Source organism: Rhododendron vialii, chromosome 11a, assembly GCF_030253575.1.
Source record: "Rhododendron vialii isolate Sample 1 chromosome 11a, ASM3025357v1".
NCBI classification, from domain to species: Eukaryota; Viridiplantae; Streptophyta; class Magnoliopsida; order Ericales; family Ericaceae; genus Rhododendron; species Rhododendron vialii.
Window position 1 is genome coordinate 18962676 of NC_080567.1, and position 24630 is coordinate 18987305.

The following is a 24630-nucleotide window of genomic DNA, read 5'->3' on the forward strand; positions in this document are numbered from 1 at the left end:
GGGCCGTTGGGGCTTCATCGTCATCTCAAAACCTCACTCGCAGTCGTAGCTGGGCACTTCACGCTGCGGGCGAGCTCCGAATCTTCACGTCGACTCCAGTTGACCCGCCGAGCCGTGGTTCCGGCGAAAAACTGTCGCCGTTTTCGCCCCTAATACCTGTCTGAGAAAGTCCGTCCACTCATGTGCCGCTTGAAGAAAGATGCTGAGTTTGTCAGGCGGTGAAGAGATCCCCGGCTTCGATTTCCCGCCCCGTTAGGATTTCCGATCCGAGATAAGGGGTTACTCCGTTAGGTCTTTTTCGGTCCGGAGCCTCGTCGGGCGCTGGTAGTGGTGCTAGGGCAACCCGACGAGGAGATGGCGGATCCGGCCGACTCTCCCCTTGGGCGTATGTTACTGGACGAGATCTCGCCGGTGGTCATGGTGCTTCGAACGGACCTCGTCGAGGAGGCTTGCCACAAGAATAACCTCAGCTTGGTTGAAATGCTCAAACCTTTCTGTGCCTTCAACAATATTGACGGTAACTCTCTCTCTTTCTCCCTCTCTCTCTCTCTCTCTGCTCCATCAAGATTCAAACTATCCTCTGTTCGGTTTTTCAAATTCTTCCAAAAGGTCAGCTTTCGCCAGTAAACCAACAATTAATTTCATACTACAAAGACAAATAGATATATATGAATTCTCCTATCCGGAATCCAAACTAAATAGGAATCTGATCACCACCCTCCGCCATGATAATCTTAAATCCCGGGTACAATGTGTGTGAAAAAAAAGTCACTCATATGAATTTCCTCAAAAAGCCTGAGTCAATGTAAACATTGGAATGTAATCACCTCAAGCATTAGACAAGTGGCTATTTGAGTCTTTGAAATCACGTTTCCATTGCCACTCAAGATTATGGGCGTCCATAAATAGCTTTAGCAGCATTGTTGTCACTGTTTTTACGATCACATCCTCCCTTTTGTGCATGGACCCAACCCCCTTATTGTCTAATTTCTCTCGATTTTTCTTTTATGCCTTTCTCATATCTATATAATTCTAATTAGAAATTTGTGACAGTACCGGTACGGACAGCAAGTGATCAACCCTATCGGATACAGAAGTTCAAGTTGCGGTTGTTCTACTCGTCTGACATTCGACAGCCAAACGTGGAGGTGATTATGATTGTTCAATTTGGATGCTGATAAGCCTATGGAAAGGGTCAACAGTAGTTATTTTCCTTGTTTAGGAAGTTGAGAAACAATTATTGCTCTCAAGTCTCAAGTGAACCCATTTTATGAATGATAATCAGCATTCAGACACTGTACACATTTTATGAATGATGTGTTAGATTTTGAAGAACCAAACAGAGAAAGCTTACCAGGTTGGGTAGGAAATGTGAAAAAGTGCATACCAGCACGAATACCATCTTCTTGATATCCAGTTCACTTATGCAGTTTCTTGAATTATGGAATCGGTTAAAAAGAAAGCATTTACTTTTTCGTAAAGGCTGACGAAAGAAGTTCTAACATTAGTTTGTGTGTGCATACATGATGTGTTGGCCCTGCTGTCTTAGCTTGTCGTTCCTGAAATAGGTTTTCCACTTAAATAGGTTGCAAAGGAGCGGTTGAAACAGGTTATTACCAATGTAGGGGAGAAAGATATTTCCGACTTGTGTACAGAACCTCCTCAAATTGAAACTGTACTCACTAGTAAGTCCTATAACATGCAATCACTTTACAACATTCGTTTTGTGGCTGTTATATGTTCTCATTTTTGCCCTAATCCATTAATGTTTACTTGCCATGTTCAGAATTAGACTACTGACATGTATATAAATATAAGTACTTTGTTTGGTGCTGCAGCCAGTCAATCTGAACTTTTACCTCCATGGTTCCCATTCTTCAACAAAGAGCTAGTACACACGGTCTCTTTTTCAGACCATGAAGCTTTTGACCATCCTGTGGCGTGTAAGCTCTTGCATTTCTCCTTCCTCTTCTTTTTTTCTCTGTTTGGTTTGTATCTCTCTTTTCGAAGTTTGGTATCTGTCTCTCTTGCTTATGATGTTCAGGATATTTATCTTTTGCTTTTTTGTGAATGATTTCTTTATTGATCAATTGACTTGCAGGTCTTGTGGTTGTTTCTTCAAAGGATGAAGACCCTATCAACAAATTTATTGACCTGTTTAATACTGGTCAGTTGCCCTCGCTTCTTAACGACGGTGCAATGGATCCCCAGATTATGAAGTATTATCTCTTACTGCATGATAACCAGGATGGCACACCAGAAAAGTACGTTGGCTCATTCCTTTCTTATTATGATAAGAGATATTGAATATGAAAGAAGTGAAGGAACAGTATGAAAGAAACAAATATCAACCATATTTGTTAATTATGCTGCTTTTGATATCTAAGATTGAAACAAATTGAACAAATAGGAGTGTGGTCTACAGTTCTTAGATAAAAGATTTGAATAGGAGAAGTGCCTTTTATTTCTTTGGCAGAGCAACCAAAATTTTATCAGTGATGAGGAATACATTTGGCTCAAATGACTGTGGATTGATGTGCATTAACTCCTCTCAAGATGGATTGGAAGAACATCAGGAAAACCCATGGGCTGTTCATGTAAGCTGAAAACGCTTTAAATTCATTATTTTTGCTTTCCATGTATCCTTTAAAAAATAAGGATTTGTGTAAGAGGATGACATATGTAAAAGGCTGTTTTTTTTGTTCTGTGACAGAAAACGGAGTCTTCACCCGGTCAGCATCTTGGTTGCTTCCTTAACAATGATGATAGGGATGAGGTCCTTTATTCTATCTTCTTTACATTCGATGTGCTGAGAAAATTTTGAGGACTGCATTCTTATATTTGCCAAATCAACTTTTTATGAATTCAAACAGTTAAAAATTGCCATGCAAGATCTGTCGTCTAAACACATTATTCCTCACATGGAGCAAAAAATTCGTGTCCTCAATCAGCAGGTATTTACTTCCCGTTTCGGACTTCAAATGTTATGACTTGTATTTCCGAACTCGATTGTTCTCAGCTGTCTTTGCCTTGTCCTTATCTCTTTCGGATTTAATCTCTCAACTGTTTAGGTCGCTGTAACAAGGAGAGGTTTCAGAAATCAAATAAAAAACTTATGGTGGAGAAAAGGCAAAGAAGATACACCTGACAGCCTTAATGGTCCTATGTATGTTTTTATTGCTGTTTCTGTTCTACATTTTGCTGCATTCCTCTTCTTTGTTCTAATTGAGCTCTTATAACAACTGTTGAAGGTATACGTTTAGCTCCATCGAATCTCAAATAAGAGTTTTAAGTGACTATGCGTTCATGTTACGAGATTATGATCTCGCACTGTCAAACTATCGGCTACTTTCTACAGATTACAAGCTTGATAAATCGTGGAATCGATATGCTGGTGTACAGGTAGTTTCGAATCTCTTTTTCCACACTGTATTGGTAGGTGTTGGTTTTGTATAATTATCATTTGCTAGGGTTCTTTGAGAGTTTTCAGATTCTTCTTGGAGATAATATGCATGCACAATTTGGTAATTTGTAAGATCTGACATTATGTATTTCTTTAGACATATCACCTTTGGATCTGTCGATCATACTAGATCCTATCTGATTGTTATTTCTTTCAAATATGTTTCCTATGCTCATCAGTATTGGGTATTGGTATATTTTGCACTCTAGAGTAGTCTAGACCTGTAGTTATCCCCACATCTTCTTCCGGTGTGTCATTTGTGTTTGCTTTTTTGGTGCAGGAAATGATGGGACTAACGTATTTCCTGTTTGATCAATCTAGAAAGGATGCTGAGTATTGCATGGAGAATGCATTCAACACGTATTTAGTATGTATAGTTCTCCCTGGTTGAATCTTTTTGCAGTTCAGGTTATGATTATCTCTGGGTTTTCTGGTATCTGTTAGTTTTCATAGCGGTAATCCTTATTTCCAAACTTTTACCTGATTGTCCAGCCAAATCAAAATAGTTTTGAGTTTATAGTTAGTTGTGGTTTTACATCTGGTTACCTAGAGTTTGGCTTCTACTTTCTAGGGTTGCCTGGCAGCCTGGCCATCCGTCACCCAAAAATGTTGGTGAATAAGTTCGCAATTTCAGGAAAGATGACCTATTATGTGTGTGTGTAGTTCTGATATTTTGTCAAAATTCGGTGTAAAATTTGCCTTGAAATTAAAAGGAAATTAAAAGGAAAAAAAAAAAAAAAAAGGAAAGAAAAAGATAACCTAGATTACACTAGTGCTGCTTTGGTGAATTAGTCAAGCTAAAGCAAAAGTGTGTAAAATTGTAAAGGAGAGACGTGGAATGGGAACCCAAAAGATTAGGTTTATTTTCTCACATTACGTTATATTTATACAAAATGTAAACAGTAACTGCACATTAGACCCTTATCTCCTAATCTATTTACATAAGAGATTAAATGTAAACTACAACTAATTACATTCAAACCCATAATTTAACACTCCCCCTCAAGTTGGTGCGAAGATATCAATCAAGCCCAACTTGAACACAATGGGGTGGAAACTCTTGCTACCAAGCCCATTCGTGAATATGTCGGCCAATTGGTCTTCAGATCTCACAAAAGGCATACATATCAAACCCTCGCTTAGCTTCTCTTTGATGAAGTGCCTGTCAATCTCTATATGCTTTGTTCTATCATGTTGAACAGGATTATGAGCAATGTTTATGATAGCTTTATTGTCGCAGTAGAGTTTCATAGGACCACTATCAAAAATTCCCAAATCACGTAACAAGATTTGGAGCCACAAGAGCTCACAAACACCATGAGCCATAGCTCTATACTCAGCTTCTGCGCTCGACCTGGCGACTACTGATTGCTTCTTACTTCGCCAAGTAATCAGATTTCCCCCAAGGAAAGTACAATAGCCAGAAGTAGAGCGTTTATCATCCACAGAACCAGCCCAGTCGGCATCAGTAAAGGTCTCCAACCGCATGTGACCATGGTTAGAGAATAGAATTCCTTTCCCTGGAGCTGATTTGAGATACCTCAAGATGCGATAAACTACATCTAAATGTGAAGTACGAGGATCATGCAGAAACTAACTAACAACGCCCACTGCATAAGTAACATCCGATCGAGTGTGAGCTAAGTATATCAAACGGCCCACAATTCGTTGATACCTCTCCTTGTCAGTGCACTCCCTCACATTACCACTAAGATGATGATTCGCCTCAATAGGAGAATTTGCAGGTTTACAGCCCAACATACCTGTTTCTTCCAAATGATCGAGTATATACTTCCGTTGGGAGATAAAAATACCTCTATCAGACCTTGCCACTTCCATGCCAAGAAAGTATCTTAGTGATCCCAAATCCTTAATCTCGAATTCTTGAGCCAGACTAGATTTGAGATTAAGAATTTCGTTCACATCATTGCCTGTCATTATTATATCATCAACATACACAATAAGGACAGCAATCTTACCAACGCCTCCCTTGATGAACATAGTATGATCTGCATGGCTCTGTATCCAAACCCTAACATAGCCTTGGAAAATTTGCCAAATCACGCTCTAGGTGATTGCTTCAGCCCATATAGGGCCTTTTTCAATCTACACACCGTCCCTTCAGCCTCAGAGGACGAGAAGAAACCTGGTGGTACGTCCATATACACCTCCTCTTCTAACTCACCATGGAGGAATGCATTTTTCACATCAAACTGGTGAAGGGGCCAATTCAAATTGGCAGCACAAGAAAGCAGAGCTCGCACAGTGTTCATCTTTGCTATTGGTGCAAACGTCTCCTCATAGTCAATACCATAGGTTTGAGTAAAACCCTTGGCAACAAGTCTCGCCTTGTATCTCTCAATTGTACCATCAGCATTCTGCTTAACAATGAAAACCCACTTGCATCCTACTAATTTCTTTCCTCTTGGAAGTGATACTAGCTCCCAAGTACCATTCTTTTTCAAAGCTGTCATCTCTTCTACCATAGCTCCTTTCCACTTAGGTATTATGAATGCATCATGCCAATTCTGTGGAATACATATAGAAGAAAGAAACGAAACAAATGCATGGTACGAAGGAGATAAACGATCATAAGAGACAAATTGAGAGATAGGATGTTGAGTACATGACTTAACACCTTTCCGAAGAGCAATAGGAAGATTATCAGACTCTCAATAAAGAGAGGTTCAATCGAAGAAGATTCATTACCAGATAAGTCAGCTGAGGAATCCGGAACTGGAGCAGGGGATTGTAATTGACAAGGTGGTATTGCACATGAGGACTTTCCTTTCTTCTGTCTAATGGAGGTCTTTAAGTTAGACCCTTTCAGCTGTTGTGGTAGTTCCTTAATATTGTCTCCAATGTCATGAGTTGCTATTTCAGCAGATATTGGTTCCTCTCTAAATTGTTTCATCTCCCCCTCACCATGATTACAAATAGAGGCAAACATCTCTTCCTGCCGATGCTCCCCTTGAAGAGATGGAGTGGAGGGAGAGTAAAAGGACACTGTTTCCCAAAAAGTAACATCCATAGAGACATAAAACTTTCTAGAGTGAGGATCATAACATTTATAGTCCTTCTGGGTAGGAGAGTACCCAATAAAGACACACTTATGGGCTTTAGGACCTAACTTGCCCCCAGAGGGATGAGAGGCATGAACAAAACACACACACAACCAAACACCCGCAGTGGGAGAGTGGTGACACGAGAACTGTGAGGAAGACACTCAATAGGTTTTTTGAACTGGAGAACAGTAGATGGCATACGGTTGATAAGATAAGTAGCAGTCAAAATTGCATCTCCCTAAAAAAATTTGGGAACATTCATGGTGGATAAGAGCGAGCGAGCTACCTCAGCAAGATGACGATTCTTGCGTTCAACAACTCCATTTTGTTGTGGAGTGTCAACACAAGTCGTCTGATAAAGAATGCCATTTTCTTCTAGGAATGCCCTAAAATTTCTATCTATATACTCAGTTCCATTGTCACTACCGAGAATTTTAATATTCGTATCAAATTGAGTGCGTACCATGGCATAAAAAGATTTAAAATAAGAAAAGATGTCACTTTTTTGACTTAAGTAAATACACCCAAGTAACACGAGAATAGCAATCAATAAAAGTGACAAACCACCGAAAACCTTTAAGAGAGGTAACAGAGGAAGGACCCCAAACATCAAAATGGATAACTGTAAAAAGAGATGCACTCCGTTTATTAATAGGTGCATAAGATGAATGTTTATATTTTCCAAACTCACAAGCTTCACAAAAAAACTAACTCCTAGGACAATGCCTTTTTAAATTAGGAAAAAGTTTTTCTAAAATTCCAAAGGAGGGATGACCCAATCTACGGTGCCCACTGATGTAACATAGTAAGAGCAGCACTCGTATCTGCTTGCAGAGCAAGACCACATGACATGAGTGGACGAGGTGCAGACTCTAAAAAATAGAGGCCACCATGTGATTTACCATTGCCAATCACCTTTCCCGTATCCAATTCCTGAAAAACACAATGAGTAGGAAAAAAGGTCACGGAACAATTTGCAGAATGAGTAAGGCTACTAACAGACAGAAGATGGCAAAATTGGGAATATGTAAAACTGAAGAGAGAGAAATAGAGGGAGAATAGCAAACGGAACCCTTCCCTGAGATAGCAGAGAATGACCAATCTGCTATTCGGACCTTATCCTTACCGGAACAAGTAGAGTAAGAATCAAATACAGAGGATCACCCAGTCATATGATCTGAGGCACCAGAATCTATAATCCAAGAAATAGCAGAAGAGGCAGTAAATGCACTAGCCGGGATACCTGTATGAGCAAAATAGGATGAAGTAGGAGCTGCTGTGGAAGATGAAGCTATAGTAGATGGAGAATCAGCCCAAGCCATAAGGCGCCTGAGAGTTTGTATCTCCCCCTGAGAGAAACCACCAACTTGATCAGATGACACCTGAATCCTAGAACTGATCTCCCCCTGAGAGCAGTGTTCTAAAAGGCGGGATTAATTGCCGATTAATGGGCGATTAATCGGAAATTTGGGATGACCGATGAGATTAATGGCTAAAAGGTTGAATTAGGCGGCTAGAAGATTAATCGAACTTTGGCGGCGATTAATTGCCGCTTAATTGGTCGGCGTGTAGGCGGCGATAGGCGATTAATCGATTCATGGGCGATTAATCGGCTAATGGGCGATTAGGCAAGGTAAATCTGAATTTTTAGAAAACGAAGGGGGTAACTGTTATACTCATACCAGGTTATTTAGGGCTTCGAATTACTGTGTTAGGGCTCTCATTCGATCAGCCTCTCATCGATCTGGGTCTGGGAAGAAACCCAGTCATCGCCTACTGCCGACGCCAGTACATCGACGATCGCCTCTCATCACCGACACCGGTCATCGCCGACGCTAGTCATCGCCGACGCCTTTCATCACCATTCACCGCCACTGCGCCTCATTGTTGACTGCTGTAACTCTCGATCCCTCTCTCTTGATCCCCCTCTCTCTTTGTAATCTCTCTCTCTCTCTCTCTCTCTCTCTCTCTCTCTCTCTCCCCCTCTCCTTGTGTGTAATTTCTCCCTCTCTCTCTCTCTCTCTCTCTGTAATTTCTTGATCCCCCCTCTCTGTAGTGAGTAGTATTTTTTGTTACAAAATTTAACACTTGAGTCTGAGTAGCAGAGTAGTGTAGTATTGTAAATTTATGGTTTAGACCGTTTGGTGTAGGCCGTAGCAGTGTAGACCGGTAGACGTGTAGTAACTAGTAAGTATTGATGGTAGCGAAGATATATCACATCAACTAGAAAAACTGTGATTATTGATGGTAGGGAGGTTGTAGAATATTTAAAAAAAAAAAAAAAACCGACTAATTGCTAAAAGGCGATTAATGGCCGATTAATAGGTCTCGAAGCTTGAAGGTGGTCAGCCGCCAGCCTAGCGCCGAGCGCTTTTTAGAACATTGCCTGAGAGAAACCACCAACTTGATCAGATGACGCCTGAATCCTAGAACTGAGCCCAGAATCAGGCAAGGTGCCACTGTAGACTCCGAAACGTGGGTCTGGGCCCGAGAACGCACCAGACCACAACCATGGCCACCGCGTCCACGCCCACAAGAGGGCTTTCCATGCAGCTTCCAACAAAAATCCCTGGTATGACCAGTGTTGTGGCAATAATCACAGTGGAGTGACGCACGATCAGGAGGCCCGCTGCTAGTACCAGACTGGGACTTGCCACTCTGGAGAATAGGCCCACTATCAAAACCAAAATGACCCTGAGGAGTAGCAATCAGGGCAGAACGATCAGAAATAGGAGGGTGCAACATAGCACCCCTCCTACTTTCCTCCTGCTGAACAATAGAATAGGCCTCTCCCAAGGATGGAAATGGAATACGACCCAACACCTGCACTCTAATTGGATCAAGCTCCAGATCAAGACCAACAAGGAAGTCATAAACACGCTCTTTCTCCATCTTTTTTAGCCAATTAGCAGCATCCACAGCACAAACAGCCTAAAAGCCCTGATAATAATCGAATTCCCCCCAAGCTCCACTCAAGTCAGCAAAATACACAGCAACAGAATGATGATTTTGCTCCAATGTACAGAGCCTCTTCCTCAACTCAAAACACTATGCATCATTACCTTGCTGAGAATAGGTCTGGGCTGCAGTAGTCCAAATCTGATGTGAAGTATCAAGCAGTAGGAAAGTATGGCGAATATCAGCTCTCATAGAGTTAAACAACCAGGTCATGACTAACGATTTCCGAGATTTAAACTTCTTGAGTTCGACCGCCTTAACCGGTGGAGTAACATGGCCCTCAGTGAACTCTGACATCCCTTTGGCCTCAATAGCCAAGGTAAAAGTACGAGACCAAATCAAATAATTGGTACCATCCAACTTAACATGGCAAATATCCGGAGAAAAATTATCTAAAGTCCCTACACGACTCAACTCTCATCATTTGTACTAGCGGAAGTCTTTTGTTTATCCTCCGACATTTTAACAGTAGAACAGCAACAAAAAAAAACTCTAATCGCAAAAAAACGAGGACGATCAAGCCTAAATCAAACCCCAATTCAACAAATGGAGCCGTAACAAACTCAAATGTGACCTATTGGAACCTGTACAAGCTGGAAATCAACAGACCCAGACAGTACGAGCTTGAAATCAACATACCCAGTCTCAGAAAACTGAAAAAAACGATCTGACAGTTCGAAACCCTAAAAACACACATGTATGTGGTTATCCAGAGGATTTCGAAAGCTTACAGAGGTTGTCAGAGGCAGACACAAGCTGTACAGCGTCGGAAAGTGGTCATCGGAGGTCGAACGGCTTCAAAGATGGTCGTCGGAGGTCGTACAGTGTAAAAAAGTGGTCATTGGAGATCTGCAGTAGCAGACGTGAGTTGGATGGTGTCGGAAGTAAACGAGGACCAGCCTAGGGTGATCAAAATTCGAAAAAGATTGACGAGGGCCAACGATTCACTGGATGACGATGAACGATGATGATCAACGACTGAAGATAGGCACCAGGTATATCGTTGGTGCTCTGATACCATGTAAAATTGTAAAGAAGAGAGAGACGTGGAATGGGAACCCAAAAGATTAGGGTTATTTTCTCATTACGTTATACTTATACAAAATGTAAACAGTAACTACACATTAGACCCTTATCTCCTAATCTATTTACATAAGAGATTAAATGTAAACTACGACTAATTACATACAAACCCATAATTTAACAAAGTGTTTTAATGAGAATTAGTAACCTTGATAAAATGAGATGGCATTATGTGCATCTTGACTAAGATGACCATTTCAGTGTTTAATTTTTTCTCGGCACCTTCAACTAATAATGCATGTCTGGGTTTACCTAACAAAATTTTCTTCTCTCCTTAGGCGGGAAGATTCATAACTCACTTTGCTTTCAAAGGCTCTTTTCACTTTTAAACAGTTCCACCCAAATGACATATTATGACCCTGGTATCTCAATTTTCTTCGGTTGGGTAACCATTCGAATTAGAAGCCACAAATTCCCTAACAAAAACAAATTTCGACTACAAATCACGCATATTGCAAACAATACTTGCAGTATTATATGGAAGCCTAAAAAGCTACAGACCTCTAATATCTTGTTGGTCAAGGGCAAATTTTGCTCAATTTTGTCTTGAGACTTCATATTGATTCACTGATGCCTTGGCTTAAGTCGCAAAGCCTTTCCAACTGCTTGGGGTCCGTATCATGAATCCAGTTCCCGTCATTCTGGTCATATTGATTATCTCAATCTATTGCACAAACCTGATGATGAAATATGAAAAATGCTAATAAAAGGTGCATCTGTATTGGAGAAAAGTGTATTTATATCTGTAAATGTGTATTGATATCCGTGAGATGTGTATTGAAATTCTAACTTTTTTGGCATTATGTGCACCCAACATAACATCCTTGATCAACATGTACTCAAGGAGCAATTACTAGTCTAGCATCAATGAGCATATCAGGCATCAACTAGTACATTGGATTCCCCATTAGTCCTCAAATGTGGTGGATAGTGCTCTTATTGTCCACTATCCCTAGATTATGGACCTGTAGATTGTACTACCAAGGTTTGATGTTATGATTTCACGCAGATGCTCTAACTTCTAATGAACAATATAACCTGATTTCAAAAATCTCTCTTCGTTCGTTGTGATTATTATTGTGCATACCGATGCTCTAGACTATCAATGAAGGAAGCATGGTAATATGCACATAAATTGATTTGGGTCTCTAGGCCTGCCCTCTCTGATGCCATTTGGCTTTGATTTGGGGGCATGGTTTTACAACAAAACGTCCTTGTAGCTCCTCGGTTCTTGGAGGTTTAGGGGGACCACTGTTTTAGTGGTATTCTGTGAGCAGCCACTTTGTGCATATATTGCCAAATGTTTGGTCTGTCTCCAATCATCCCCCGCCCATACCCCCAATGATTGGGGACTAGATGGGTTATGTTATGTTGTTGTTGTTGTTCGTTGTGATTATTGGGGTACTTTTACATCTATTTTCTTGTCAAACTAAAGGATGTTTGAGGTCAATGGCCTGTCCAAGGACTCAAAGTTTGATCTTGTTACTGCTTAGAGGCCTCACAACCTCAATTGCTATGTCATTGAGGGGTACCAAGCTTATCTAGAGCCATAGGTATAGGAATGTCATCGTCTGCGACAGTCCTTGGAAAGTGCTCGTAAATTATGCTTGATTGTGTTTGTGTCATTTTTGTATCAAAGTTCATTTATCAAACATGGAGTTAACTCCTACTCCATACAATAGTGGATAAGATCGAGTATCTTTCTTCAGGTACCGAATGGCTGTCACAATAACAGTTTCATAAAATTTTAAACTAATTTAAGGACAACAACTTAGGATTAATTGGTTTTAAAAGCAATGATTAAGTTGATGAAAACTATGGGAGGGTTTCTTGGATTTCGAATCCACTACTGTCGCATAACAAAGCTGAGTATAGACCCGGTTTCTTATCAAAATCAATAATGATTATCACCCGGTTTCTTGTGTCCAGAATTTGTTTTAGTTTGATAGGTTTAGGACCTTGTAATGTTGACAACTTACCACCTCTAGTACTGCGGTGCTGCACCATTTCTGTTTATACCTAAAATTGGAGATATTTTTCCTTCTCTCTCCTCTCTCCTCTCTAATCAATCTTGCAAACTAACTAATTTATCACTGTCCAGAAAATGGGGTTGTCTGGTCAGCGAAATGCTACAAGATGTGGTCTTTGGTGGGTAGAAATGTTAAAGACAAGGGATCAGTTTAAAGAGGCTGCAGCTGTTTACTTAAGAATTTCTGGTGAGGTAATATCCTTTAGTAACACCGCCAAATTCTAATTATAATTACACTCTGTTCCTCAAACTGCAAATTGTTTTAGGAACCTCTGCATGCGGCTGTGATGCTGGAGCAAGCATCTTATTGCTACTTGTTTGCAAAACCACCCATGCTACGCAAATATGGATTCCATCTTGTTCTTTCAGGTGATCTATACAAGAAATGTGATCAGGTACCTCTCTTGCAAATCATGCAAAAAGTATTTGGGCACCAGTAATGGTTTTTTCTTCTTAAAATTTCTGACTTGTTTGTCATCAGATGAAACATGCAATTCGCACATATAGACGTGCCTTAACTGTATTTAAAGGAACTAAGTGGAGCCATATCAGAGATCATGTTCATTTTCATATTGGAAAGTAAGTTCTAAAGCATCTGCAAGTACTTTGCATGATGAAATATGAATCCATTGCAACTGTGGTATGATCTGTGTACTATGATTTTGATACATCTAATCTTCTACACAGATGGTATGCATTTCTTGGGATGTCTGATGTGGCAGTTAAACATATTATGGAAGTACTGGCCTGTGGTCATCAATCAAAGACCACACAGGAGTTATTCCTGAGGGACTTCTTTCAAATTGTTCAGGTAATAAATAATTGCTCAATTGCATTTGCAGAGAGAAATACCACGTTTGAGCTAGAACTGTTCGCCTTACTTGTTTAATTGGAACCTGGCAAATTTAAGTGCTTCCCATTGACTTGCACCAAACGAAAATAGTTCTGTATTTTACAAATTATTACCATAATATTTGAAATCTTTTAGCAGGCCGCTGCTTTCTATGAACTATTTAGATTTGTCTGTCGTGTGGAATTTTGTAAATTTCACCACTGTGTTGTTTTTGTTAGCCTCTTTTGTCTGCACTGTACTTGAGGCTTTCAGGAGTATAATGACTGTCATGATCGGCTGAAAGATAAAGTGGGCATTGTTGGAAAGTATCGGTAAATATGTGTAATCACCCCCGGACATTGACATGCATACAAGTTTTGTTTTTGTTAATAGTTGGTAGAAACTTAGTTGACTTTTCTTCACCCATGTGGCAAAAAATTTCGTCTACCATCCCGATACTTGGCAAAAGAATTTGGTGGCCTGAAAAGCATTGTTTCCCAGGGCATGATTGCTAACACCTACTTGTCTGATGGTTAAAATGCCGAAATGTTTAGTTTCCAAATGTTTTTTTTTTTTTTTGCTCTCCTCCTTGCTTAGGTTTGTAAAAAAAAGACCTATTATGATAATAGGTTGTGGCATTTGAAAGTTTGTTTCTGGTACCAAAGAAAATGATTTAACTTTTCTAACCAAAGGTGAGCCAGGTGACCATTCCATTTTCTCTCGTTTTATTTAATTTACTCTAAGATTTATCTTAAAGTAATAGTATGTCAGCTTCAACAGCATATTTGACTAGTACTCCTCCCTGTATATTGTTTGGATGGATAACCTTGTGATTCAAAATGGAACAAGGGCACAATGCAAAACCTCAACTAGCTTTATCATCACAAACAATAATTTTATTAACATCTTTGTCCATATCACACAGAGCTTTCTAGGATTAGATCCTAGATGGCCGGCGATCACATTGTCACCAAGTTTCTTGATTTTAATTTACTCCCTCCGTTCCTATTTCATAGTCTACCTTTCCTTTTTTGGGTGTTCCAAAATAAAGGTCCACTTCCAAAAATAAACACAAAAAGGGATCCAACTTTCCATTCTTACCCTTCTTTAAACTTCATTGTTTATTATGGTTTCCTTTTATTGCTCCTTCTCCTTTTTTGAAATTTGAATTCCTTATGAGACATTTGGATTACCGGCCCAGCTAGAACCAATAACTCTAATTTGGGAGCCAAGCTTGCCGCCTAAATTTTCGGGATTTGGGAGATATTTATGGAACTGCATGTACCAACAAAAGTTATACTATGAAGGGTAAAATTGGAAAGTTCAAATTTTGTACATGTAATGATTAAGCTCCCTTAGAAAGTTGGATTTCCCAAGCGGGACTCACAAATTGGAACGGAGGGAGTACATATTATCACACTATTTTGACATAAATGTCAACTCCTTGTTTAACTATGATTTGGTTTCAACGACACAGAAAACTGGGAAAACATTCGAGGTCCTGAGGCTTCAGTTGCCTGTTATTGACATGCCCTCCCTCAAGGTTGTTTATGAAGATCATCGAACTTATGCATCATCTGAGGCTGTAAGTTGTATTTTTTCCCCTCTCTTTCGCCTTAAAGTTCACATCTTAAATGAGTATATGATTTAAAACAAAACTTAACGCTTGGACTAAGTTAAATTTACCAACAATTTTCACCAAAAATTACCATTCATTTTCCAAAGAACTTGAAATTCTCGATACCGATAAAATCTTCAGACAAGGATTTGTCAATGTCATAAATCGAGGAAGTGGACTTCCACTATCCCATGTTGGAGGAGGTCAGAAGGCCTGCTTTCTGATTGTCCAAACTAATATTTGGTGTTTGCCCTACTTATAAAAAATAAAAAAAATTTGTGTTTGCCCTTTTTCTAGCTAAATATTTTATTTTTCAATTGGATTATGGCATTGTGTTCTATATGCTGCATTTCGTTTGCTCTATTGTGCATGTGTGTTTTTCAAATAGGGATTCATAACTACAGGTTAGTGTTAAAGAAAGTCTGTGGCAGTCCTTGGAGGAGGACATGGTACCAGCATCGTCTGCCATCCGGAATAACTGGTTGGAATCACAACCAAAACTTGCATTGAAGAAATATAAAGAGTCAAATGTTTCTGTGGCTGGAGGTATGCAAGTGGTGATATTCCAATCAGCTAGATTGTAAGATGTTGTGATTTCACATTTTTATCCGAGGTTCTAGGATAACAAATATGTGAAGAATTTGTTATTGTTCTTGAGTCATTTCATCCCTGAGATCTGTGCATCAACCAACACCTTATGTTTGTTTCTGGACATCTAATTGTTTGTGTTCGTAAGGAGAAAATAATATTATCCGAGGTTCTAGGATAACAAATATGTGCAGAATTTGTTATTGTTCCTGAGTCATTTCATCCCTGAGATCTGTGCATCAACCAACACCTTATGTTTGTTTCTGGACATCTAATTGTTTATGTTCGCAAGGATAAAATAATATTATCCGAGGTTCTAGGATAACAAATATGTGAAGAATTTGTTATTGTTCCCGAGTCATTTCATACCTGAGATCTGTGCATCAACCAACACCTTGTGTTTGTTTCTGGACATCTAATTGTTTATGTTCATAAGGAGAAAATAATATTAGGGTGTCATTTAACCCTTATACACGTCGTTTATTACTATATATTGAGGAGTAGTAATACAAATACGATAATTTCACTTGACTAGACTACCAAATACTCCCTCCGTTCTAAAATGGTAATCCACCACGAAAATACGTGCAATTTTCGGACCAAAAAATAAAGTACTTCCGTGCATAATTTTTTAAATTTCTTGACACCAAATTAAAGATCTCAATCAGTACTTTAATTTGTGTCAAGAAATTTTAAAAATTATTTACAGAAGTACTTTAGTTTTTGGTCTGAAAATTGCACGTATTTTGGCAGTGGACTACCATTTAGGACCCCTACCCAATCTGAATTTGTAAAAGCTTCAACATGTAACTCTGTAAAGAAGGCCAAGGCCAGGATGAGCTTCACAATTTCTCATAATTCCAAGGATAGCTTCCCAATGTGGTAGACAAGGTGCTCACACATTGACTAACCATACTAACAGCAGCAGAAATATCTGGATAGGTAGTTGTATCTTGCAAGATTGTCAATTTACCAATCAAACAACAATAACTATCAGGATAAGATAACATCTCCTTCTTATCAGGATAAAATTTGCCATTAGGATCCATGGGTGTCTCCACAAGTTTAGACCCTTACAAACCCCTCTCTTCCAAAATATCCAATGTATAGTTCCTTTGTGACGAATCGATTCCTTCACTTGATCTAGCCACCTCCATACCCAAGAAGTACCTAAGTTTTCCTAATCTTTAGCATGAAACTCGCTCTGAAGAAAAGTCTTTTACTCATCAATGTCTTTTGCATCATTTCCTCTACTATAAACATATGAATTGAATGTTTTCAAATGAACATCCTCCATGTAAATTTATATACAGAGGGAATGCAGGCTTTACCGTAGGGATATGCCTATGTATTTACTTGGTATTTTGTGCCTTGTCCTCTTGCAGAAGCAATTAAAGTAGAAATTGGATTCAAGAATCCACTTCAAATCCCTATTTCCGTCTCAAGTGTTTCCTTAATATGTGAGCATTCTGTAAGGTCTGATGAAACTGAAGCTGGTAAGTTACGATGTTCCAATTGCTCATTTCAGGCCATTATTTTCTTTCTCCTCTTTTAACCTTTAGTTTTACTGTTGTGAGTGTTTTTTTAGCAAAAAATGTGATATCTATTTCCATGCTGCAGATGCAAATTGCTTGACTACTGAGAATCAGAGTGATGATCAAGTCAGAAACGTAGACACCAGTGGGTATGAAATATATTCTGTATCCCTGAAATAATATATTTTCTACTGGGTAAACATGTCTGCTCTTTTTCTTCATTTCAATTCCATGGTGGTTATGACTGCTAAAGATGGTGCTCACATGATAAATGCAGGGAATGCAGCTCTGAAAAGTCACCATTTACAGTATCTGAGGTTGACATATCATTAGGAGGAGGTCAAACACTTTTGGTAAGATTTGCATGGATAAGTTTCTTATCTATTTTCTCTCTTTATTATTGCTTCAACATGTAGAATGGACTACTAGATATGGGATAAGAGATGTAAGGACGATCAGTTTCTCACAAGCAACTTAGACCTTGGGCTGACTACTTCTATGTGTAGACCCTATGCAGCACGGATACCGATAGGGGATATGGCATTTCTACAAGTTTGGGGAAACAGACATGGTGGGGGCCATGTCAATTTTTATATGATTTTAGTAGTTATGCATACCTGCTTTGTCACCGCTTAATATTAAGGTTAGGTTCTTATTGAATGTGTTATCCTCCGGTGATATATGTTTCATGGTACACTTTTGGCACTTTTGAAGTTAAAAATATTTTCTTATGGAAAAGCTTTTGAAATTTATAAAAGCTACCCCCGTTGTGTCCCCCTATGTATCAATTATATATTAAGCATTAAAAAGGCAAAATACACGAGGATCAGTCATGAATGCCACATGGCACTTAATGGAGCACGTTTGAGTTGAATATGGTTAGTGGGATGAGCGAAGTCAGGGATAGTCCCTGAAAAATAGAAGTTTTTGCTAGTTTTTGACCTTTTCAGAGGGCCATGTGGCAACCTTCAGGAGATTTCCGTTTGCAATCAAGGCCTACAACCGTTTTGCTCTCCTAGAAATAAAAAGGAAGTGGTTTGGAGACATGGGACACATGTCGAATTTTCAGGGTCCAATTCCAAGGACGGATGACAGCTTTTCAGGGCATATTCATGGAATATTCCTCCACTATAACAGCTACTAGGAGGTTATTGCTACATGGAGCATGAGTGAGCCATATTTATGGCAAAAATGGTTCGTGCATGCTTGAAAGTAGGAAAGGGCCCTGAAAAATAGGAGTTATGTCACTCTTTGACCGATTCAAAGAGCCACGTGGCATCAATCAGGGGAGTTACCATCAATATGAACGGTGGTACATATTTTAAGCTTTTTTCGAATATATTGCTGGTCAGTGTTTCGTTTTGGGATGTCCCACAATGTACACTCATTTTTTCAAAGCATAAATGTTTCTAATTTTGCTAAGTGTAGCCCTCACAAGTGGCTACAGATATCTGAAATGTGAAAGGTAGGGGCAAATTGGGAAAATGATGCCATTGATCTGAATTCATTAAAACTTGGAATGCACTTATAAAGGGCCAAGAATATGGGATGGAAGGAGTATTAAGTGGTCTGGCCCATTTCTGCTGAGGTTGAAATACTTTCTACTTGCTATTACCTGAAGCCTACTTGCATTCTAGAAATAGTCATTGGGGTATTAGAAGTCAGTGGAATATTATAATTATGCTTTTATTTTTCCAATTTTCAGGCACAATTAACTGTTACTCCCAAACTAGAAGGCGCTCTGAAAATAGTTGGTGTTCGGTGGAAATTGTCAGGTTCAGTAGCTGGTTTTTGTAACTTCGGTACAGAAATGGTGAAGAAGAATGTTCAAAAGAAAAGAGGGAAAACCAAGAGGCCGATGACTGATAACCTGGAGTTTATAGTGATTAAGGTGCATGGGTTTTCCTTTTTTGCATTCAGCACTGCTTTCATTCACAAGCTGGACTTTTTTTTGCTAATTGTGTTTTCTTTTTATCATAACTTCCTTTTGTACAGGCACTACCCAAACTCGAGGGCTTTATTCATCACCTGCCTAAAACAGTTTATGAAGGGGATTTGCGGCGACTTGATTTGGTCTTGAAGAATCCATCAGAACTTTCTGTGAGGGTATGTTTGCTGTTGAAGGTGTCTCATTCATTTGAAATTAGGTTTGCCCGTGCATGTCATAGTCACAACCATGTAGTCTGTGGTTGTGCATAACTTCTTTCCAGCTAACATTTCTACTGACCTTGCCACTTGTCCTTGGACAGGTATTAGGTAATATGTCCCTTGTATGCATTATGACTGTTCTTGTCCCTCTTTAAGCAATCCAAAGAAATCGGAGTCGGTTAATTATGTTGTTCTTTAAGGTCATGATATCTTTTGGCAGAATATGAAGATGAAGATCAGTCATCCAAGATATCTTATAATAGGGAACCAGGAAGTTATGGACATGGAATTTCCTGCTTGCCTAGAAAGGAAAACAAAATCTGCATGGAGTGATGAGCATGCCAAAACCAATTATACACATGATGAGAGGGTATTTCTATTTCCTGAGGTCAGTGCAGAACATCTTTTTTAGAAGGCTGCATGGCGACATTTTTAACTTCAATATGGGACCAGTCTTTGTCCCCTCTCTTTGTCTCTCACATTCGTTATCTATGTCAGGATGCACTAGTTTATGGAGAAACTCCATTCACCTGGCCTCTTTGGCTTCGGGCTGCTACTCACGGAAACATTTCGTTGTACCTAACACTATATTATGAGATGGGAGATACATCAACAGTCATGAAATATCGCATTTTGCGCATGCATTACAATTTGGAGGTATCCTCTTGGATTCAGAAGATTAAGATTCAACTGCATTGTTGTTATTGGTCATATTGAATGCTCTAAGTAACATTTTTTCATGAATATTACTTGTTAATCAGACAGAAGCTTCTAATTGCTGAACATTTACTAAGATGATAGTATTTACGCGCTGTGCTGCCTTGGGAGGATTCAGGAAATCCTTTACATCAAGGGGAAAGGGTGTTACCCACAAGCCATGTAGATTTTGTTTTATTTTGTTTCTGAATATCGATTTTGCTTCATTGGTTAGCTTAAGATAATTGTCATACCTTTTGCGTCTTCTGAAGATTGAAGTTCTAAAAGGTATTGCATGGAATATGTTATGATTGGTTTTCTAAGGTGCCTTTTAATTTATTTCACTGCCTGTCATTACTTCCTTTTGATGTTGTTGGAATTCAAATTGCACTTTTAATGATCTAATCAACTCAGCCGTCATATAATCAGACTCTCACTTATCTTACTTCTCTAGGTATTACCATCATTGGACGTGTCATTTTCACTCAGGCCTTGTCCTTTACAATTACACGAGTTCCTTTTGCAAATGGATGTCATCAACAGGACAAGTTCAAAGAGTTTCCAAATTCAGCAATTATCATCTTTCGGCAATAATTGGGAAATCTCATTGCTTCAGCCTCTAGATGCCATTTTTCCCTCGGAACTCCTATTGGCTGGTCAGGCTCTGTCATGTTTTTTCAAGCTCAAGGTTGGTATGAGACACTGCATCTCAATGTCACTTCATTATGAGGATATTTGTAGTCTTCATTCATGGATCAAATTTTTCTCGTCTTATGCCGATTATCCATTACGAGCCTGTTTCTGCAATTTGGTCTTGTGAAGTGACATTTTTCAAACCTGTTCTCACACACTTTTGCAGTTGTCCATTTCTAAGTTTGCCATACTTGTGTGGACCATAACTATGACCTCTAAACATATGTCTATACACTTTATCTAAGAAGCTGGTACACAGACACGACAGAACACGGATACGTGGAATTTTTCAAAAACTAGGACATGGACACGTTGGGGAGTACAGTAAGTATTTTATAGTCATATATTATAGAAAATATTAACTTTTCCGAAGTAATAACCAAAAATCCAATGAAGATAATGAGAATAGTAGATTGTGTTTTCATCTGTAAGTTATTTAATTTTGGTTTTTAATTTCGCTCGGATTTCAAATGTTACACTTTTCCCCTGTTTCAAGTTTTAAAAATTACTTGTGACCCAAAATGTGTCCCGTGCATGACCGGTACCTGCCCAAAACATTTTAGACTCAGGAAAAAAAAACCAATTAAATATGGACACGTTTTCATGTGCCGTAATGTGTCCGAGTGTGTTGGTGTTCTAGACATGTCTGCAATACGGATATGAAAGGCCCAGAGACGTGTCCGCGCTTCCTAGCACTTTACATCTGACTATACAGTTTTCATTCACTTTTATGTACTTTTTACACATATTGACAAACAGATCACAAACATTACTATACTTTATTCATTCACTTTTATGCCCTTTTTTAGTTTTTACACATATATTGGCAGTTTGACAGTTTGGTGGTAGCGTTTGGGGATTGAGTTAAGAGTGGAGAGGCATACTAATTTTGACAGACTATTGTCGTAATTTCATAAACTTGTGACTAAAATTGATATTTTTAAGATTTCACTTAACAAATCTAGCACTGGTTATGGTATAATAAATCTGTTTGGATATGTTTGTGATATCATACTTGTATATTCTTTGTGATGTGTACTTCTTTTTGAACTTCGACAGATTAGTTGTCCTTTCCTTTCTTTTTGTCTTATCTTTTGCTAATAAGTTACTTTTGGCTCAGAATGCCAGGAAATCTGCAATTACTAAAGACGAGGACAGTGCTGTTAGCGCTGTTGGCCCTTCAGAGGGATCTGATGTGAGCTTGAGCTGTAGCTGCAATGAACCGCTGTTTGACATATATAGGCCACCTTTAGTTGATTTCCACCAATATGAAAGAATGGAACAGGGAACGTCAAATCAGGTTGAATGCATGACAAGATAATCATGTGCAACATTTCTCCTTGATATTATCATCATCGAATTTTCCAGAAACCTCTTTGATTGTTTCATTTTGTCTTGCTACAAAGTGATGTGTCTGACACGTCAAATTTTCCTATGCAGACGCATAGGATACAGGTTTGAATATATGAGAAGCACGAGACATTGGAGTGGAAAAGGGGCCAAAAAACACCAATTATAATAATGGAGGATTTGAAAAATGAGGGAAAACAAAATTAAATTAAGCCACAACTCATCCCAACTTGTGCTCTGAAAATAAATAAAGTGAAGACAGGGAGGAAAAAATTTCTCAGACATCCTTGGAAATTATGTTAGTGAGTATTTGGGGTTTATCAATATGAGATTACTTTAACGTCCTTTGCATTCAGTTCTAGGCTTTTGAGAACTATAGCTTCAATTTTTAATGAACACTTAGGGCATTTCAAACACCCCTAGGCCTTCGTGTTCCGACTGATACTTTAAGATATCAACGTGTTAAGGTTCTTTTTTTTAGTATTTTTAGAACCTTACCACCATATTGAGCTTGAGTTGCCAATTTGCGGCCTTCTAATTGCACTGAGCTTCCCTGTGCTTGGATCAGGACAATCTTAATACGGTTGACTTCATATTGATCTCCATGCAACCAAGGAGTGAAGGCAACCCTGAGCAGCACAATGCCCTCAATTTCTATTCTCATCATTCATGTCATTGCAGGCAAGACTCATCCTTCACTTTTACCTAGAATAATTGGAATCCACGTAATCTAGGTTTTCTTGCTGATATTTTGAGTTCTTGCTTTTGAGTTTCAATGCAAAGTTAAGGCTATGTCTGGTAACTTCCGTTTTCATTTTCCGAATTTCTAAAACTGTAAAGAAAAGTGTGTTTGTTTTTGTTTCTTCTTCCAATGAGTAGTTGTTTCAAAATAGGTGGAAGTAGGACAATGTTGTTTCCACTATTTTTTAAAATAACTTGCGTACTCATCTTCCTCCTCTGCCACCTCTGGCAAGTGTTTGAACACGGGAGTGTACCAAACGAACATATTTTGTGTTTTCATTTTATTCTCAGAATAAGTAGACGCTTGCTTATAGAGACCAGAAAATAGTGTGTTGCCAAAAAGACCCATGTATTTTTGGCTCTTGTTTCCATATTATTTAATTTGGTTTGTATCTTATTTTAGTTCTGTTTACAGTATTGCAAGCACAAGCCCGATGTGGTGGCTAGTGGAAGGCCCCCGGACCATACGACATAACTTCTCTGCTTCTTTCTGCGAAATAAAGCTAAAGATGACCATTCACAACTCCTCAAATGAGGTTGCATCAATTCAAATCGATACATCTGATTCCACCTCTAGTAGCAATACAACCGCCTCAGTTCCTTCTGGAAACGAAGAGGGGTGGCACGATATTTCTCTGCTAAATGATGTTAAAGTCTCCTCTATTGGGAAACCACCTTCACAGGAATGCGTTTCCCCATTCATTTGGTCAGGGGCTAGTTCTACCCATATCAAACTTGAGCCGATGTCCACAACTGAAATTCCTCTACAGCTTTGTGTCTTTTCTCCTGGGACATATGATCTGTCAAATTATGTCTTACGTTGGACTCTTTTACCCTCCGATGATCAAGGGGCTGGAACAAGGCAGTCTTCGGGGACATGCCAAGGGCATCCTTATTGTCTTACCGTGTTGCAATCGTCTTGAGCACTAGAAGTGTAAGAAGATTCACCGCAATTTGGCATGAGATTATATTGTTTGTATTGTGTACCTTTGATCTGTATATGTCCGTTCTTTTGATAGATTTTTATACGACGTTAGGGACTATTTGAAGGAGAGCGCAAGTTTAAGAAAATGAAGTGAAAAGGGAAAAATCGAACTGAGCAGGGGTGAAAGCCAACGTTTTGAAATATTCTTTTCATTTACATAATAATGGTGATCGAAATGAGATGAATCAGTTAACCTGTTGCTGTAAACATTCCTTTTATGGAACAGAACCTTGTTTATTGGCTGCTGTTGTCATATTGACCAGCATTTTTTTGTTTCGCCATACGCGTCTTCAGCATGATTTTATGAGATGAATGTGTCTACCAGACTTGTTCATGGAGATCTCATGTGTCGTTACTTCTTTTCTTTTCTTTTCTTTTTTTGCAACTAAATTTGTTTATGTTGAGATTTGAGGTTTGCCCTATGTATTTGTATTGGCAAACTACGTAATCCTACTCCTAGCTAGAATGCAAGCACAGAAATATCTGCACATAGAATTTATTCCCCCAGTTCTTACATTCTCTCTCTCGTTTCCATGTCCAAGCAGTAATTATCTTCACTTTTTGCCATACATCGTCACAATAAATGATCCAGATTTTAAAAAGTATCTTACATTTAAGATAAGATACTGATACTTGATAAGTATCTTATTTAGGCTAATGAAGCAACCAATGTTCTTTGAACGCCTCATCCATATTCACCATCCACTTGTGGTACAAGAAGAGCCGTGACATCACTGAATCCAAACCCCTTCTTGTTTAACCATGGTAAATTTAGGCTAAACTACTACCACAATTACAACGCCGCCACTTCCATCATCATCAAACCATGGAGCAGTTTCAAGCCCT

General features: G+C 39.0%; 1 protein-coding gene and 1 non-coding gene across 4 annotated transcripts; both read left to right on the forward strand.

The window, feature by feature from the left end:
- Positions 1–24065, forward strand: LOC131306724 (uncharacterized). Of its 3 annotated transcripts, none has more exons than XM_058333139.1 (28): positions 2–517; positions 1054–1148; positions 1586–1685; positions 1839–1943; positions 2102–2264; positions 2477–2597; positions 2714–2776; positions 2874–2954; positions 3072–3166; positions 3252–3402; positions 3744–3830; positions 12671–12790; positions 12865–12993; positions 13080–13177; positions 13286–13409; positions 14908–15015; positions 15453–15594; positions 17022–17132; positions 17257–17320; positions 17449–17524; positions 18877–19062; positions 19167–19277; positions 19540–19707; positions 19818–19976; positions 20470–20703; positions 21829–22008; positions 22627–22739; positions 23203–24065. In XM_058333139.1, the coding sequence occupies exons 1-28, from the start codon at positions 355–357 to the stop codon at positions 23720–23722; spliced, it is 3867 nt and encodes a 1288-aa protein (XP_058189122.1). In that variant the 5' UTR covers positions 2–354; the 3' UTR covers positions 23723–24065. The 3 variants fall into 3 exon arrangements, with proteins under 3 accessions (XP_058189125.1, XP_058189122.1, XP_058189123.1); XM_058333140.1 differs by having other exon boundaries at positions 3–517; positions 23215–24065; XM_058333142.1 differs by lacking the exons at positions 22627–22739; positions 23203–24065 and adding an exon at positions 22149–22612 and having other exon boundaries at positions 1–517.
- LOC131309025 (small nucleolar RNA snoR100) lies at positions 11673–11780 on the forward strand. The gene has a single exon (XR_009194699.1). It is a non-coding gene; the product is annotated as a small nucleolar RNA snoR100 (small nucleolar RNA).
- Positions 24066–24630: the final 565 nt, after the last annotated feature.

Bases quoted from the DNA above. Each gene is read 5' to 3' on its own strand.
- LOC131306724 (XM_058333139.1), top strand. From the start codon at position 355: ATGGCGGATCCGGCCGACTCTCCCCTTGGGCGTATGTTACTGGACGAG. The intron at 518-1,053 runs GTAACTCTCTCT...AATTTGTGACAG, and splicing joins TGCCTTCAACAATATTGACG to TACCGGTACGGACAGCAAGT. The intron at 13,178-13,285 runs GTAAGTTCTAAA...TCTTCTACACAG, and splicing joins GTTCATTTTCATATTGGAAA to ATGGTATGCATTTCTTGGGA.